Source organism: Callithrix jacchus, chromosome 18 (assembly GCF_049354715.1).
Source record: "Callithrix jacchus isolate 240 chromosome 18, calJac240_pri, whole genome shotgun sequence".
In the NCBI taxonomy this organism is placed as follows: Eukaryota; Metazoa; Chordata; class Mammalia; order Primates; family Cebidae; genus Callithrix; species Callithrix jacchus.
In genome coordinates, this window is record NC_133519.1 from 28821831 (window position 1) to 28842043 (window position 20213).

Here is a 20213-nt window from a genome sequence, read left to right on the forward strand (position 1 = left end):
GTTGTTACGAGTATCAAACGAATGCTTAGCACAGTGCCTGGCATAGTCTCTATTTACACTGGGTTATTCCTCATTTAGAACTGATGTCTCATTCATTACCTGGAGTAGGATTTTTTAAAATTTTTTAAAAGAAATTATGTCTCATAATAAGGTTTAATAAATACTGTCATGTATTTCTCCTTTAAACAATATATTTTACCACTAATGCCCCCATAATATAACACTTTCTAAAATGTACTGTAAAAATTAAATTAAATAATAATGGAAACAACAACCTGCAATGGGACAAATATGATCTCTAGAAATAGAATTGATATTATTTAATACTATATCCAAAACGTTCTGGCCAAGAATTTCCCAGTTTTTTCCACTGCTTACCTACCATGAAAGCTCTCAAAAATAACAAACATTTCCCCTACTCTAAACCCAAGTGGATGCCACAATCCAAAAGACAGTTTCATACCATCAATTATGGAACCTTCTTGCAGCAATTCAGCTTCCTTCTGCAGCAGCATTTCTCTCTCTCTCTCTCTAAGCAGCAGGTTCTCCAGGTCTTCAAAGCTCATTTTCTTGCTGTTGAGCTCCAGTGATTCGGAAATCACACAGGTGTGTTAAGTGATGGCTGCCAACATGAAATGCCGGGATTCTACCATCTGCTTCCCCACTTCTGCAGTGGAGTTCGTAAGGATCAGAAATAGCCCCCCCTCATTCACAAAAACACATATATTCTTTCAGCATATTTATATTCACTGTCTACTATATGTGAGGCACACTAGCAGAATACTTATTCTCTCTCCTATCTATCAGACCATCTTGAACAAGAAGTCAGTAAACACATAGATATATAAGTGCTGAGATAAAATAGATAAAGCCCTATCTAAAAAAACAAAACACAAAACTTGAACTTCTTTTATAAGGCATGGGTTCTGACAGAGAATTACAATCTAAATTATATGTGTCTGTGCATGTTCAGTTTAGTGTAAAACGAACTGATGACCAGGGCACAAGAACTGACATACCCATCATGCTTTATATCAAACTCACAAAAATCTACATTTCCATGAATTTCCATTTTGTGGCCAGAAATAAACTCAAAACTTCTGTTAATAGAATGATTTATTTATGTTTCATGATAGAGAATAGAATAACTTTTGCTTTCAACATTTTCTGCTGATAATTTATTTTTTCACAAGCAAACAAACCTGAGACATTCCCATCCATGCCCATTATGAATGCCTTTGAAATGGTTACAAATACTAAGTGTCTAACAGTTCAACATTTTAAAATTGGAAATAATTCAATAGATGTAGAAAAGAAATTTTCTAACGTATTTAACAGCATATAATCTATATCACTTCTCCTAACAATAATCTACCAATTAATAATTGTTATAAAGAACTTACTAGCATTTTCAAAAGACTACAAGTTATTATACCTGTTCTATGTGAGCATTTATTTTTAATTAAGCCAGTTCTCTGGAGTAAAATATAGCCTCTGAGTGAGAAAGCACAAAACAAATAATCACCAGTGAAAACCACAGAGATCAATAAAATAAGCCTAATGCAATATCTAAATGAAAGCAATATGCAATTATCAAGCCCATCAGAGAAGAGGTATTGTCATAGGCACTTCTTTAAATCACATGGACCAATCTACTAGGGCAAACTAATAAGAGAGCTGCAAAAATAGTCTCCCTTCTGAGCATAAGCAATTTACTACCTTGGTATGGTGGAAGAGCAGCTCATCCATTTATATTTTTCTATGACACTTGCTAAGCTGTGAGAGTGCCCTACCTAAGCAGATATAGCAGACTTAGCTTTCCACATGACTTAGTTCTATGTCATTACAAATATTAATTTTATCTTTAGAAACATACTCCAAATTTATGTAATGTTATTTAAATGACAGTGAAATTAGAGCTCAAAAATATTACCCTAATTCATCTCTATAGCAAATTGCTACACTATATTATACTTACTGCCTCTTTAATTTCACAGGAGAAAACATGGATCTGAAATTCTTCTGAACCATGGGAACTCTCTGTAAATGCAAAGCAATTGCTCTCTGTTGTTCCATCATGTCCACGCGCACAGAATAACACCTTATAGATTGGAAAAGATGCTATCTCCACATTGCTGGATTGGTCTATGATTCTGTAGAACAGTAATCAAAAGTTAGATAAAATATTTACTATCAAAGAAAAAAGACATATTTCCAGTTTGGTTTTTTAAAAAAGAACAAAGACAAATATTTTTACTATGACAATATAAGATAACCATAACTATCTTTTGATTTTTGAGACAGAGTTTCGCTCTTTCCCCTGGGCTGAAGTGAAGTAGCCCAATCTTGACTGACTGCAACCTCCACCTCTGAGTTCAAGTGATTCTCCTGCTTCAGCCTCCAGAATACCTGGGATTACAGGACCTGCTGTCACACCGGGCTAATTTTTGTATTTTTAGTAGAGACACAGTTTCACCATGTTGGCCAGGCTCATCTCAAACTCCTGACCTCAGGTGACCTACCCACCTCAGCCTCCCAAAGTGCTAGGATTATAAGCATGAGCCACTGAGCCCAGCCAAACATAACTATCTTAAAATCACAAAAATAAACTGGAACTAACAATGCAAGAGAGAACAAATTATCTTCCTATTCATAACACACACACACATACATATAAATTCTTTATCATCTTCTGACAATTTCTTCATTCCTGTGTTTCCTATGATCCAACTCATTTACTCCAAAGCTAAGTATACATGCCTGGTAACATCTGTATCGCCCATTCCTAAAGTCTAGTCATTTTCTGTTATGGCAAAAGGAATGCCGTATAGAATACTACAGACTATCCCTGGAGAGTCCACTTTTATTCAGAGCAGCACCTATTAGTTTATCTAAGCCCCAATTTATTGTTCAACTGAGGCCCTTTGTACCACAGAGAAAGGTCAGGTGGTTCCAAAGATGAATTCAACAATGGAATATAAAAACTGAAAGGAGTCTGTGGGATTTAAAGGCAAATAATTCTCTGACTTTCCCTACACAAATCCTTACTCCTGGCTGGGCGCAGTGGCTCACATGTGTAATCCCAGCACTTTGTGAGGCCAAGGTGGGTGGATCACTTGAGGTCAGGAGTTCAAGACCAGCCTGACCAACATGGAGAAACCCCATCGCTACTAATAATACAAAAATTAGCCAGGCATGGTGAGAGGGCACCTGTATTTCCAACTACTGGGGAGGCCGAGGCATGAGAATCACTTGAACCCAGGAGGCAGAGGTTTCAGCGCTCCGAGAACGTGCCACTGTACTCAAGCCTGGACGACAGAGTGAAACTGTGTCTCAAAAACAAAACAAAACGAAAAACCAAATTTTAAGTCCTGGATTGATCTAAACATTCAACACCCCTTCAAGATCTCAAATTCAGAAACTGAGGGGTAAGGGGACAACCCCAGGAATAAAGAGCAAGTCAAAACACTAAACCACTGTCAAGGTGTGTTTGGCAAATTGAAGCTAAACGGACAACATAGAAGACATTTTGAAAACAATTTTTCTTTGAAAAGATATTTTGACATCTTTAGAAGATAACATATAAATAATAAACATGCAAAACCCTTTCCTGAAAAATTCAAAGCATTTTTACCAAAACACTCTAAATTTATATTGCTTTTATTTTGGTACTCAGAACTTTGCTGAAGTTTTCCTACATTCTAAACTTTAGAGAATGAGGCAAATCAGTAAGTGTTTTAGAAAGATTAAAGCAACTTACAGGGAATATTCCAGGTTCAAGACAACTTGAACCTCATTTCCTTGACCTGGTCTGCTTATTTGTTCATTCAGCAAATACTTGCTAAAATCTTGCAATGAATCACTTAACTTCCCTAGCCACTGAAGCTTACAGCAGGGAAAAATACAAAGAACCTGTTCTCACAAGCTTATAATCTAGCAAGGAAGATATCCAATAAACTAATAAGCAAATAAATATAATATATCAATTCAAAGAAAAGTGCTATGAGGGAAAAAAAAAAAGGCCCAGTATGAAGAAGAGAGTTACATGATATAACCAAGGAAAACTTCTTATGATAAAATGTTTATTGAGATGAAACTGAAGAGAAACAGAAAAAAACATTGGAAAATCAGGGAAAGATTACTTAGGGGGTATAAAGATAATATGCCAAGGTCCTGAGGTGGGAAATGTGACTGATAAGTCCTATGAGAATGAATAAAGGGCTAGTTATGACTGGAATATAGTGAATGATGAGAGAGAAAGGGAGAGGACAGTGGTACTAATAATGCAAGAAAACAGATTATCTTCATATTCTTGCATATCTTACACACAAACACACACTCATATACAATTCTGCATCTTCTTTTGATGAATGAAGAGAGAGAAGGGAGGAGGGAGACAGAAGGACAGAGAGAGAGAGAGAGAAAAAAAAAGTGCTCTTGAATGTGATTAGTATCCTTATAAAAAAAGCCGGGCTGGGTGTGGTGGCTCACGTCTATAATCCCAGCACTTCGGGAGGCTGAGGCAGGCGGATCACCTGAGGTCAGGAGTTTGAGACCAGCCTTACCAACATGGAGAAACCCCTTCTCTTCTAAAAATACAAAATTAGCCAGGGGTGGTGGTACATGCCTGTAATTCCAGCTACTCAGGAGGCTGAGGCAGGAGAATTGCTTGAACCCAGGAGGCGGAGGTTGCAGTAAGCTAAGATTGTGCCATTGCACTCCACCCTGGGCAAGAAGAGTGAAACTCCACCTCAAAAAAAGAAAGAAAGAAACCCCAGGGAGCTCTTACATTCTCTTCCACCATGTAAGAATACATGAACCGGAAGCAGGCCCTCACCAGACACCAAATATGCTGGAGCTTTGATCTAGGAACTCCCAACCACTAGAACTATAAAAAATAATCATCTATTGTATGTTAACCACCGGTCTATGGCAGTTTGTTGTAGCAGCCCAAACAGACTAAGAAGAACGGAAGGAAGGAGGAAGAGGGGAAGAACAAGTTGGAGCAGTAAGTCAACAGTGGCTATCATGATAAGGATTTCAAATATAACCGCAAATGTGACTGAGGCAAAGGCTGAATGTGGGAGAGCAACATTATCTGACTTTTTTTTTTAATTAAGATGGGGGTCTCTGTCACCCAGGCTGGAGTGCAGTGGCATGATCTTGGCTTACTACAACCTTTGTCTCCCAGGTTTGAGCGAGTCTCCTGCCTCAGCCTCCCAAGTAGCTGGGATTACAGGCATGCACCACCATGCCTTGCTAATTTTTGTATTATGTTGGCCAAGCTGGTTTTGAACTCCTGACCTCAAGTGATCCACCTGCCTCAGGCTCACAAAGTGCTGGGATTACAGGCATGAGCCACCGCACCCAGCCCTGACTTAAATTTAAAGAAACTAAAAGTTCAGATGACATAATGTATTATTCCTAATTAAGCATAAGAGAAAGAAGTCATTTTGCTTCTTTACAGTCTAATGTAAATAACTTAAAATCTATGACTCACTCGTTTCTTTGAACCACTATTACTTGACAAGCTGAAGGCAGATATTTATGCTCATTCAGGATAGAGAAATACACATCACAACTATTTTTATAGTTTTATTTCTATTTATAATATTCTAAGCATAATTGTTGATATGGGTTTGGATCTGCGGCCCCACCCAAATCTCATGTCAAATTGTAATCTCCAATGTTGGAGGTGGGGCCTGGTGAGAGGTGATTGGATCATAGGGACAGTTTCTTATAAATGGTTTAGTACCAATGTTCTCACTCATAAGTGGGTGTTGAACAATGAGAACACATGGACACAGGGAGGGGAGCATCACACACTGGCATCTGTCGGGGGGGAAATAGGAGAGGGACAGCGGTGGGTGGGGAGTTGGGGAGAGATGGCATGCAGAGAAATGCCAGATATAGGTGATGGGGAGGAAGACAGCAAATCACACTGCCATGTGTGTACCTATGCAACAATCTTGCATGTTCTTCATATGTACCCCAAAACCTAAAATGCAATAAAAAAATAAAAATAAAAATAAACCGTTTATTTTTAAATAAATAAACATTCTGTGCTGTTCTCATGATAGTTAGCTCCATGAGACCTGGTTGTTTAAAAGTGTGTGGCACCTCCCCACTCTTGCTCCTGCTCCTGCTCCTGCCATGTAAGAGGATTCTGTTTCCCCTTGCCTTGTGCCAAGACTGTAAGTTCCTGAGGCCTCCCCAGAAGCTAAGAAGATGGCCAGCATCATGCTTCCTATATAGCGTGCAGAACCAAGAGCGAATTAAACCTATTCTCTTTATAAATTATCCAATCTTAGGTATTTATTACAGTGCAAGAATAAACTAATCAGCTGTTCAAATGCTCCTTTCAAACAGCAAACAGTCTAAATTACTTTGCATGCCTACAGTGTGAGTTCACAGCAAGTCCTACACGTGATGATGCTGTAACAACCTCGCCACCACCCAACAGACTTACTTTACGTGACTAAAGAAAAAAACTTAGAACTTACCTCACAGAACCTTCCGGTACATTTGGCACATACAGGGTAACAGGAAAGGGGTACTGACTGGAAGATCTCATGGTTGCCATTGCCCGTAAAGCCTCTACTTCATTACGTGGTGAAGAAACCTTCATACATCCTAAGTAGGTCAGTTTATTAAATAAAACACTGTCTTCTTCAGGTAGTCCACCTGGAGAAGATGATCTGGGTGTAGAAATTTCTGAAGAAACAAAAAAGAAATACTCAAAAGTCAATGCAAAACTCCACCATCATTATAATCTAGCCAAGCCCACAAAGAAATGAAATATTTCAAACAAAATATAGGTCTCTCTGTATTTTCATTTCTTTTATATTTTAAATTTTTAGGATTTAAAATTTAGGATTCCAGGATTTTAAAATCCTAAATCTTACATCAGAGTTCCAGAGCCAGCCATTTCGTACTCTCAAATCTCCCAAAATATTATCTTACTTAGCTATAAATTCTTCAGATGAGAGAAAAAATTTAAGCTTTATATTTTAAAAAATCAAAAATATAGAGTACAAGTAAATGAAAGAAAACAGAACCTCTGGTCTCCAAACTCACTATGCCAGAGCAAAAGATAAGCCCGGGAACTGAGTCGCACAATACTGCCTTTCTTTTGTTCCCAAACAGATAGCTGTGTCACAGGCCCGTGTCATGGCCTCATCCATACGCCAGGGCACATATCTCCCCAGATGGCTTCCCTCACAGATTACTCAAGAAAATTCCTTGTGAGCTTGTAAGCCCCTAAATCTTTAAAGATATGTATCCTCCCATAAACTAGCTCTACAACTGAGTTCTGCCAAATCTCATCCTGACAATGTCAATTATCAGCTTATCTTCACAGACACAGGAGACAAGATCAGAAATCATCCCTTCACCTACACTAAGATGAACGCATAACTTTTTCCTTTACTCCCTCTTTTCACATGTAAAATGTAGATTTATTAGGATAGTCGGAGCTTCACAAGAATGTAACCACTTGCCTCACTGCCTACCTTTCTTTCCCTCTTTAACTTGTGCTTGCACTTTCCTCTTTAAACACTGAAGTTTTCAAAACTCCTCTGGAAAAGCACAGGCCACAGTTGCTACTGTGGCTTCTGTTTTTCCCAGGCACATACTAAACCCTTGACTAAATAAACCTCTTTCAATTGAGACCTTCCACTTTTGGGTTAACAAGTGATATAGAACAATAAGGAGAAAAAACTATGCTGGAGATGGTGTGAATTAGGCCAAAAATAATAAGGATTAAATAAAAGCAAACCAGTTAAGTTTCTCTTGACTGTAAAGATCCATCATTGCGGAAGGATCCAAGATGGCCGATCGCTAACATCCGGGATTGCAGCTCTCAGGGAAGGAGCAGAGAAATAGAGGATGCCACACTTTCAGACAAATTCTGGTCGCTCACGGAGCAGAAGATCCCCCAGTGGAGGAAACACACAGGTGGCCAGCGCGACTCTCGTAGCCGGCGCAGCGGTTCCGCGGGCACCTCGGCGCGGCAGCTCTTGGAGCAGAGTAAACAGGTTCAGAGGACCCACAAGGGCCCCCAGCACGACACCAGAGCCTGGCACAGCGTCTGTGACGGCACCTTGGTGCCGCAGCGCTCGGGTCAGAGTAAACGGGACCGGTTCCCCTTCTGACCGAGGTTTGGAGCCCCAGGAAGGCAGAGTCGCCTACTACGGACACAAGAAGGAAGCCCGACAGGAGAATCCTGGGCAGAAAAGCACCATCAGTTTTAACGCCGCTGCTCTGGCCCTGGGAACTAACAACCTGGACGCCCACTCAAGAGACCTAATCTGAAAGGTGGTAAATTTAAAGATGGCAGGAGGATAAATTTACAATGACGGGAAGAAACCAGCGTAAAAAAGCTGAGAACACTCAAAATCAGAACACCTCTCCCTCTAAAGACGATCACAGTTCCACATCAACAATGGAACAAGGCTTGATGGAGAATGAGCGCATCCCGATGACAGAATCACTCTTCAGGGAATGGATAATAAGAAATTTCGATGAGTTAAAAGAACATGTTGTAGTCCAACGTAAACTTTGAAAAAAGGTTTGATGAAATCCTATTGAGAATAGACAACTTAGAGAGGAGTATGAGTGAATTAATGGAACTGAAGAATACAATACAGGAATTCCGAGAAGTATGCACAGGTTTAAACACTCGAATTGTTCAAGCAGAAGAAGGGATATCAGAGGTCAAAGTCCAACTTAATGAAATAAAACGTGAAGAAAAGATTAGAGAAAAAAGGATAAAAAGGAATGAGCAAAGTCTCCAAGAAATGTGGGACTATGTGAAAAGACCAAATTTACGTTTGATAGGTGTACCTGAATGCGACGGAGAGAATGAATCCAAGCTGGAAAATACCCTTCAGGATATTATTCAGGAAAATTTTCCTAAACTAGCAAAGCAGGTCAACATTCAACCCCAGGTAGTACAGAGAACACCACAAAGATATTCCTCAAGAAGAGCAACCCCAAGGCACATAATCATTAGATTCACCAGGGTTGAAACGAAGGAGAAAATACTAAGGGCAGCCAGAGAGAAAGGTCATGTTACCCACAAAGGCAAGCCTATCAGACTTACAGCAGATCTCTCAGCAGAAACTCTACAAGCCAGAAGAGAGTGGGGGCCAATATTCAACATCCTCAAAGAACAGAACCTTCAGCCCAGAATTTCATAACCAGCCAAACTAAGCTTCACAACTGAAGGAAAAATAAAATCTTTTATGAACAAGCAAGAACTCAGAGATTTTATTACCACCAGGCCTGCTTTACAAGAGCTTCTGAAAGAAGCATTACACACAGAAAGAAACAACCAGTATTAGCCTTTCTAAAAATACACCAGAAAGTAAAGCGCACCAACATAAAGAAGAATTTACACCAACGAATGGATAAAACAGCCAGTCAACATCAAATGGCAGTAACCCTAAATTTAAATCGACTAAATCCCCCAATCAAAAGACACAGCCAAAACCCAATGGCATGTTACATCCAAACCTGTTTCACATGCAAGGATACACAAAGACTCAAAACAAAGGGATGGAGAAAGATTTACCAACCAAATGGAGAGCAAAAATAAATAATAAATAAATAAAAAGCAGGAGTTGCAAATCTTGTAGCGGATAAAATAGATTTTAAAGCAACAAAGATATAGTGGTAAAAGGATCAATGCAACAACAAGAGCTAACGATCCTAACACCCAGATACATAGAGACTTAGACTCAATGAGACAGAAAATTAATAAGGATATCAAGCACCTGAACTCAGATCCGGAACAAGTAAACTTAATAAATATTTATAGAGCTCTCCACTTCAAATACACAAAATACATTCTTGTCAATACCACATCACACCTACCCATAAGTTTAAATGAAACACTGATTAGCCATTAATAATACCCAATTTTTTTCAAAATAAAGCAATATTTCCATTTACTCTCCCTCTTTCTCTTCCTCTTTCTTCCTCTCCTTTACTTATTTTTTTTTCTTTCCTTCTCTCAAAAAAAAAAAAAGAAATCAACTTGTAAACCTCTAGATCCAGGTTGGCAACGTCTCTCTCATTGCTTGATTTCCTTCCTTCCCTTCCCTCCCTCCCTCCCCGCTTCCTCCCTTCCTTCCTTCCTTCATCCCTAAAAAAAAAAAAAAAAAGATCCATCATTGTACCACATTTATTAAGCAGCCTAACTCCTTAAGCAAAAAAAAAAAAAAAAAAAAGCAATGTTAAAATGTTACATCTCATACCAACAACAAGTGTCAGCTCTTTATCTCCCTCATTCCTGGTTTGCTGGCTTCTATGAACTATGTAAGTGTTCCAATGGAATATTTTTCCTCAAAATAATTATTTTCAATGAATGAATCTATGACTGCTTCACCCAATTCCATCCTCATCATAATGAATTTCTTAAAAAAAAAAACTGTTCATTTTATTCTAAAATAAATGCAGGCAGCAGTAGTCCAATTGTGGTTAGAGAGCATCCATCGGCATGTATAAGGTAGTATAACATTCTCCATGTCCCCACCTAAAATCCACATTCTGCTTATCTCAAATGCTTCTCTTCTGTTACTACCTACATTCATGCTGTACAAAATCAAGCATACCTGTATCACTTGAACTAGGTCCTTGCAGCATTTTCAGACTGCCATCACCCAGATTCCTCTAGTAGGATAGGATTTCAAAAAATAATTCACAAAAGCCATTTCAAATTCTCCTACTCCAGCTCCTAATTATGCTAAAATATGAAACTTCACCACTTTTTTGTTAAGGAATTGAAGCCATTCAAAATGAACTACTTCATCTACATGTTCTTCAACCACTGAAACTTGTTTTTCTCCTTTTTTCAGTTGGTTCAATAGAATGTAATTCAAAAGGGATAAATAAAAAACTACAAATACATTTTAATATGTTTAAATTATTTGTTTTGTATTATATACATATATTATTACGTATTTTTCTTAATGTAACAAGCACTTATGCAGCAACAGCAAGAATGATGAGCCTGAGTGATTAAGTAGTTCAAGTGGTCTAACATATGTGTAACTAGAGTCTTTTAAAAAAAAAAAAAGGCCGGGCACAGTGGCTCACACCTGTAATCCCAGCACTTTGGGAGGCCGAGGTGGGCGGATCACGAGGTCAAGATATCAAGACCATCCTGGCCAACACGGTGAAACCCCGTCTCTACTAAAAATACAAAAAAAAAAAAAAATTAGCCGGGCGTGGTGGCACGCGCCTATGGTCCTAGCTACTCGGGAGGCTGAGGTGGAAGAATCACCTGAACCCAGGAGACGGAGGTTGCAGTGAGCCAAGATTGTGCAACTGCATTACAGCCTGGTGACAGAGCAAGACTCCGTCTCAAAAAATAATAATAATAATAATAATAATAATAATATATATATAAGATGAGTGGGAACTAAGGAGAACCAATAAAAATAATATAAATAAAAAAGGGAAAAGAAGAAGCCAAACAGAAATTGTTTGAAGAGGTATTTCACAAGTCTGTGTAACCCAAGATTCATGACTCTATTAGACCCCAAATATAAAACAGTATAGAAATTGATCCAAAAATAACAAATGAAAAAATTGGCAGATAAGGCCTATACAGTGACTATTATAAATATATCAAGGATTTAAAGAAAAACGTCTAACAAAATAAGAAGAAAAATGAAAGACATAAAAAAGAACCAAAAGAAATTCTAAAGCTGAAAAAATACAAGATCTGAAGCAAAATATGCCCTAGGTAGATAGAATAGCAGTTTCTAAATTGCAGAAGAAGAGAGGAATGTTAAAGGAAGTTCTTTGGGCTACAGGAAAATGATACAGAGAAAACTGAAGAGCACCAGTAGGAGAAAAAGACCTATTCCTTAGATTTATAATTTCTTCAAAATATAACAGACTATAAATATAACCCCTTCCACACTCTTCATGGAAGCCTTTCTCTTCTTCTCCTTTCATTCTCTTTTCTCTACCTAAATAAAATCAACTTTCTGCCAAAAAGAAAATAGACTATTTAAAGTAAAAAAAAAAAAAAAACCCACAGTATTTTGTAGAATTTGTAACATATACATTAGCAAAATGAATGACAGCAGAAGCATAAAGTCCAGAAGGTAACAAAAGATTCTGACAATGTACATGAAGTGTTATGATATTATTAGAATGTACATGTGTTACAGACTTGGGTTATAAACTCCAGAGCAATCACTAAAATAATAAAACAAAATTACATAGCAAATGTGCCAATAATGGAGATAAAACAGAACATTAAAAAGTAATCTAGAAGAAGGCAGGAAAGGGAGAAAAAAAACCAGAAGAGACAAAGAGAAAACAAACAGCAAGAGAATAAGTACATTTAGATCCAAACATATTAAAAATTACATCAAAGGAAATGGTCAGCTTTTTCTGTAAAGAGTCATATGGTAAATATTTTAGGTTTTATGGGCCAAGAGACAAAATCTACAATATTATGCAAGTATTTATACAAGTGAGAAAACAACCTTCCACAGATTTTTAACAAAATTTAAAACTTGGTTATGGAATACTGAAATTTGAATTTCATGTAAGCTTCATATGTCTCAATATTATTCTCCTTTTGACGTGTTTCAATCATCTAAAAATGTAAAAATCATTTCTACTTTGCAAGCCACACCATAAACAAGTAGGAATGGAATTTGGACCACAGATAGTAGTTTGCTTACCCTAGTCTAAACCCAACTACAAGACTGAGATTGTCAAACTGGATTTTAAAAAGCTATCTATAAGAAACACACTTTAAAGACAAAAGTAGGTGAAGTTTTTTTTTTTTTTTTAAGGAAAAAGAAAATACATACCATGCAAACACTAATTATAAGAAAAACTAGACTTCAGAACAAGGAACTTTAAAAAGAAAAAAAGATATTTCACAATGCTAAAATGATCAATTCATTAGGAAAACACAACAATTCTAAGTGACTATGCCCTTAATAGCAGAACTTCAAAATACTTGAAGCAAAAACTAGCAGAACTCAAGATGATTGAACTGGGCCAGTCAAGTTGAAGTGATAAATCTGTTATAATTTATCTCTTCTACAGATTATACCTGAAAACTCTTGACAGAATCTAAAAAGCAACTACCTGAGGACTTCCTTTCTTTCTTTTTTTATTGAGATGGGGTTTCGCTACATTGCACAGGCTGGTCTTGAACTCCTGAGCTCTGAGCGATCTGCCCACCTTGGCTTCCCAAAGCCCTGGGATTACAGACACGAGCCATCACACCCAGCCTCTTTTAAAAAGGTAAACAGGAACAGCTAGATTGGAGAGGAAAGTAACAACCTGAACCTCTGTTACAGTGCTGTGTTTTCCATTTTTCTCATTATCACCTCCCAGCTTTGACATAAGGGTGGCCTGAGTTACAGAACTGTGCAGTGAGCAACAAAACAAAGAAATCCAGTATTTCTGGCCAAATAACAGAAAAAGAGGTCCCTGAAAACTAGAGAGTATTTGGGAAATCATGACTTGTTTCTGTTTTGTTTTCTCACCCAGTTCTACCACAGGCTAGCCCCAATCACAGAAATGCCTGCAATGCTGGTAGTGGCAGTGATACTGTAACCCATCTATAATCTGGAAGAAAAGAAATGTGTCTCAAAGGCTAAAATACTGAAGTAAAGAGGCTCCTATAGTCCAAAGATGGAAAAGAAAATCTCTATCATTTTCCCTCTCTTTTCTCTACTTTGTCCAAAAGTTGGCTCCAGACATACAATTCTGCACAGCACAAAGCAGCAAAAACTCTAAAAAAGAAACCTGTCTTTCTACTCAGAGAAAGCAGGAAAACGGGTCCAAGGAAACCAGAGTGTGAAGAAATCTTAAAGGGGAGAGAGCTGAAGAAGATAATCCCCTAATTCTGTGTGTGAACTAACAAACTGTGTATACATGTAGAACATGTGCTTCTGAAGCAGCACAGCAAAGGTTTTAAGAATTGAAATGACTTTGAAACCAGAAACCAAGACAGATCTTGCAGTCTGAACACAACCAGACAGAATGTCTGCTTTAAAAAAACAAAACAAAACACAAACTCAACATTCTTCAGAGGATTTTAACAAGAAATAGTCAAAAAACATAAGATTAAAAAAATCTGGGGAACAAACCAATTACTCAACAAACAAAAAAACATAAAAGGGTGACCTATTCTTAAGTGAAAAAATAATCCACAGACCAATCCCAAGATGTCCTAGTTGTTGGAATCATCAACTGCTTGAAAATTGGTATGATAATACTCTATAAAATAAATGTGAATACACCTGTAATGAATAAAAATATCAAAACTATCATGGAAGGTGCTGTGATTACATTCCCTACACACATGTATCATAGTCCTATTGTGTAGCAGTTTGGCTATACCTATACTTACCCTGTACCAAGGTTCAGAAATTAATCACAAGTTCCCTAAGCCAATTAGGATAATCCTATCCCCTCTGTCAGACTGACTTATTTAGAGGTTTGAAGGTAACCCAGGCCTATAGCTGTCAGTTCATGTTATTTCCCTCACCACTAGAAAATGGTTCCGTTAGTCCAGAGTAAAACTCAGAACTTTTATTCAATCAGTAAAAGAGGCCAGATCCAGGTACACTGGCTCACACTGGTAATCCCAACACTTTGGGATGCTGAGGTGGACAGATCGCTTGAAGCCAGGAGTTCAAGACCAGCCAGGGTAACATGGCAAAACCCCAAGACTGCCAAAAAAAAAAAAAAAAAATTAGCTGGGCATGGTGGCACATGCCTGCCATCCCAGCTACTCAGGAGGCTGAATGGTAAGAAGATTGCTTAAGCCCAGAAGTTCAAGTGATTGCACCACTGCACTTCGGCCGGGATGACAGAATGAGACCCTGTCACCAAATAATTTAAAAAAAAAAATCAATAAAAGAATGAAGACTTTCTCCTTGACACCAGGCATAAACAGGTCACCTACCCTTACCTACTACCAGTTTCTGCTGGTAGCTACTTTGGAACCAGCTAAGGAAGAAGGTAATATAGAGAAGATCAGAGCTGAGTAATTTACCAAAAGAACACCATCAGAGCCTAGATCAAACTATACCTGTGGTGTTTAAGCCAGTTCAAGCTGGGAGTTGGTTTTGGTTTTGTTTATTTTTGCACCCAAAAGCATCTTGACTTATAAGATACTATTCAAAGCACAAATCCTAATTATTCATAGATGTATTTATTATTTAATACACATTGGAATTCATAGAGCTTACTTAGAATTTTTATCAAATAAAACTTTAAATAAGTGTAGTGAGACTGAGTAAAAAGGCACAAGATAGGAAAGACTATGTCCATTACACTATTCTGTGATGCATAGGTATTTGCTCATTCATTCAGTAAGTACCTGTTTAGGACCTGCCATGCATGAAGTACTGGGGGTAAAATGAGGACCCAGACATAGTCCTTGTTCCCAGAGAACATTAAGACCTAATTTTATAGGCAGAGATACAGGCAGAAACATAAGAACATCAAAGTGGAAACTCTCAATGAGAACTGAAAGCTTGAAAACAGCTAATAGTTTTTTCTGATTTTCATCTTAAAATTTTCACTATTACTTTATCCTAATTCTTTAATAGTTTCTAACAATTCAATACAGTACCTGTGTTAGATGGATCCAAAATTAACTGAAGAGATGGCTTATTGGTTTGGCTGACTGGTATATCTCCAAATGAATGATCTGAAATGTCACTGGAACGTTGACAGTCAACAAGAAGACTGCTTTGCCTTTTCTCAGAATCTCTCAAAATCTCTTCCATGGCTTTTTCCAATTGTTCATCACCATTAGAAACTATCTACAGACAGAGCAAGACAATTTTGTTTTAATTCTATTACATTACTGAAGCTAAATTTTATGAAAATATTTCATTTCTAAAAGAAATTAAAACAATCTAAATATTTAAATATGGTTACTAAATACTAAGAAGTTGTAAAGTTATACCTAATTTCATATATATAATAATTAAAATCCTGATTATAAAACTAAATTAGAGGAAGATTATTAGTTTCACAAATGGATTCTTTTATGCTGTTTCCAACTACATTTTATATAAGATCCTATTTACAGAGATGTATTTATCTTTTTTTCCCCCTTTCTTTTTTGAGACAGAGTCTCACTCTGGTCACCCAGGCTGGAGTGCAGTGGCGCAATCTTGGCTCATTGCAACTTTCACCTCCTGGGTTCAAGCGATTCTCGTGCCTCAGTCTCTTGAGTAGCTGGGACTACAGAAGGGCACTACCACACCCAGCTAATTTTTGTATTTTTTGTAGAGACAGGGTTTCACCATGTTGGCCAGGCTAGTCTTGAACTCCTTACCTCAAGCAATCCACCCACCTTGGCCTCCCAAAGTGCTAAGATAACAGGCATGAGCCACCATGCCCGGCCTTTCTTTTTCTTTTTTAGGAACATATCCTAAAAGTCAGACAACCTTACATTTATATGTCTAAAGGGAAAAACAGGTAACTTTAAATAGACAGGCTCTATTATGAACACCATTTAAAAGGTCACATTTCTTATCATAGCACAACCATATTTCTGATTTCTTAACAAATTGTTTGCTAGCTCCCAAGATGAGTATTGCTAAATTCCTTACACTTAAGTTGACTCATAAGTTTTTCAAAGGCAAGTGAGACACAAAGCCTAAACAAATAAATGACGTCTTAAACACAAGAATGTTAAAATACAGGTATCTAAAAATAAAGCCATTAATGATTTAAATAAAATTACAAAACAATATATTCTCAACATAAGCATTTAGTAATCTAATTTTTAGAATATATTTTATTAGACTGATATACTAATATACCTTTGATCCCATAGTTAGTACTAAATATAAGTTATAAATAATTCATAGCACTTTTAACTAATTTTCCTATTCCTGTTTCTAGAGGACAGTTATGCCGTTTTGAAGCCTATGCAACTGAGTTGGCTTGCTTCCTTTTCTTTTATTCTGAAAGTGCAATACAAAAGTGAAAAAGAAAAGGGATCATATCTAAACAAAAATTCAAATGCTAAAAATATAAGATGTATGCTTTAAAAACATTCAGACAAGTTAACTTAAATCACACAACAGAATATTATCAGCTGATTTAAAACATAAAAATCATAATGAAAAATCTCTCAAATTTAATTAACTTCTAAAACCCAGCAGTAAGAGAAACAAAAACATCCAGATAAAGTAATATAAAACTTAACAATTATATCTAATTCACCAATTACCCTTTCCCTTCTTTTTCCTCTTTCATTCTTCCCCCCTAAAATTCCAAATTAAAAGGTAAATAACCAAAAGCAAGAACTTTTTAAAATACACAAACCAAATAATTAGGCTTTGGATAAATCAAACACTGATTTTATTCTGAAAGTCAGCACTTGAGAAAAACCCTCGGATTTTACACATCTCCTGAAGTAAGTTTCAAAGTTTTTTTAAAAAATTGTACCATATGTAGAAAAGAAAAAAAAATACCTTCAGTTGAGGTTTTTCTTCATGTTTTGTAGAATTATCATCTGCATATTGAGGAACCAAAACAAATTCTTCACTGTTCATTGTAGCCACAGAATCAGATGATCCACTAACCTTCTGTAATGAAGCTCTGACCTCCATTTCAGTTCTTTAAACTTCTCTGCCCATATCCACCTGGAAAAACTAAAGGGATTTAAAAAAAAAAGTACCGATTAAAAACATGAAGCTTTAAAAGTGGTTCATGTGAAGAAAAATCCTGCTGGCTAGATAATTATCTCAAAATTAAGGAGGCTACTTTCTTGGACTGAGCTACTTAATGGAAATGTACTCTCTCTTCATCCTAAGTTTCCAGACTAATAGAGCCATATTGTTACCTGAATACTGACACACACCAGTCCATGTCTCAACCAAACAGATTTATCACTGTTTACTTGACACACTCTCTCTCATTTCTCTTAGAAATACTGTTTGATTTTCTTTTTAATAGAGGAAATAATTAAATGGTACTAGAAATACCTACAAAGCCATGCACAGACACAAAACCATATTCACTGAGACTGCTTTAATTAAATCTAAATGCTTAAAAAAAACTTATCTCCTCAAGAGCGAATATTGTACCTGCAAATACTTTTTCTAAGTAACTAAAGTTGACTAACACAGAATTCAACATCCTAAGACTTATAGCTTCGCTTTCCTGACACATTATTACTTATTAACACCAAAAAGAAAAAGAAAAAAAGCTTCTATATTGCATTCACGTAGCAAATGATGTTTCAGTAGTCAAACACAGTGTAATTCTGTTTTCTGGATAGATCTCTACAGCATAGAAACAATACTCACTATCATATCCAGAAGTTCATGTATTCAGATACCAAGTTTAACTGAAGACCTATATTATGTAACAGACACAACTCAGCCCTGGGGTTACATAGGCGAACAAGGCAGACAAGTAGCCTGCACATCTGGGGCTTATATACTAGTGAGGAAACAAACAAGAAAGTGACAAATGGTGATTCCAAGTCACTCTACAGGCAGTGCAGAAAATAAACACATTAATGTGACAAATAGTAGCTGTGGGAAGTATAGGGACAAATTAAGGTGGTAGGAAAAACTCTCTGAGAGGAAAATATCTGAGCCTAAACCTGAAAGGCAAAAAAAGAACCCTATTATTTACACAATCTGCTCAGTGACCAAATGAGTAATGTGAATGAGGGGCAGGACAAGCAGGCTGGGGCTAAAGAACACAGGACCTTGTAAACCATAGTAAGTCTACTGATCCGTGCCTAAAATCCTCCCAGAAATGTTATTTTTCCAATTAGGTTACCTTTTTCATTATAGGCTACAAATATAACTGCAATATTCCATTTTGCCATTAGGTGACACTAACACCATTACTCTTGGCAATAAAAAGACTGATTCCACCTTCAGGTTACATGTGTATCTTTCAAAAAGTAAGTACTTTCTAACTTTATTAAAAAATCAAATTTTTCAAGACTATCAAAATAAATAATAAAGATACTCTTGAACCAGTGTAATTAGCTAGCTATCATTTATTTTTGTTATGCATGTTAATACCCTTTTTAAAACCTTTCAAGCAAGATTCATCTGTCCTCTGACGGTTTTTTCTCTTTGTATATTATGTTTCTAACACTGCAGAATTTGTTACAAGCCAGGTCTTTACTCTTCCAGAAGGGACTATTAATTCTTAACTGGCAACATGCCACATATTCCAGATGTCTTTCTTTGGTCAGCCTTTCAAGCCCTTCTCAGGTTGCTGCTCCTCTACCTGATTTCTAAATGCTGGAAATTCCAAGTTCAGATCCTGACCTCTTTTCCCTTGTCATATATTCACTCTAAGTAATATCTCTCATTGTCATGAACTAAAATACCATCTATAGGTCTCCCAAATTTCTATTCCAACTCAAATATCTTCTTTAAATTCCTGCCTTGAAATCCAGCTCTCTACTTGATTTTTCCATGTGGAAGTCTTACCAGTATCTTAAATGAAATGTGACCAAAATGGAATTCCTCATGTCTCCTCCAACTTGTTTCCAGTCCCGATTTAGTGTTTCAGTAAATAACACCACCATCTTCTACAAAGTTACTTGAACAAGAAAATTGTATATCATCCTTGATTCGTCTCCACTTCTTCACACCTCACATCAGCAAGTCATGTCAGCCCCACTTCCAAAATAAGCCTCACATCTATCCATTTTTCTGTCTACTACTACTGCTACCACCCTACTACAAGCAACACTCTTATTTACAACAAAAGCCTCCTAACCCATCTTCTATTTCCAGTCTTCTTCCCTCAATCTATGTCATTGTTCACAAAGCTGCCAAAGAAACTTTTTGGAAAATAAATTAGATTACATGAAAACTCAAGACCAAAACCTTTTCACTAAAAGTTAAATAAAATTTAAACTGCTTCTCGATACTTACAAGGCCCAATACACCCTTGCCCCAACCATTTTCTCATTATAATTCCTTAATCACAGCAAGTTCCCAGACAAGCAAAAGCCAAGAATAATCATTGCCAGCACATCTGACTTGAAAGAAAGATTAAAAGTTGTTCTTTAGTCAGAAAATTAAATAAGTCAAAAATGTGGATCTATGTAATAAAAGGAAGAGTAACAATGTATTGGATGATTATATCACATGGATAAAAAACATGACAGCAATGGCAAAAAAAAAAAAGGAGAGAGAGAGAGAGAGAGAGAGAGAGAGAGA

General features: G+C 36.9%; 1 protein-coding gene across 11 annotated transcripts in view; it reads right to left on the reverse strand.

Moving 5' to 3' along the window:
* Positions 1-20213, reverse strand: part of RABGAP1L (RAB GTPase activating protein 1 like) — a 737216-nt gene that overhangs the window by 657246 nt on the left and 59757 nt on the right. For all 11 annotated transcript variants that reach the window (XM_078356264.1, XM_035280064.3, XM_035280065.3 and 8 more), the window contains 4 exons: positions 17487-17666; positions 15626-15818; positions 6504-6714; positions 1979-2153 (listed from right to left, as the gene is read on the reverse strand). Coding sequence is in view for 8 of the 11 variants with exons in the window: in XM_035280064.3 (XP_035135955.1) it covers positions 1979-2153; positions 6504-6714; positions 15626-15818; positions 17487-17624 (717 nt within the window). In the remaining 3 variants the exon portion in view is untranslated. The remainder of the gene's footprint in view (positions 1-1978; positions 2154-6503; positions 6715-15625; positions 15819-17486; positions 17667-20213) is intronic.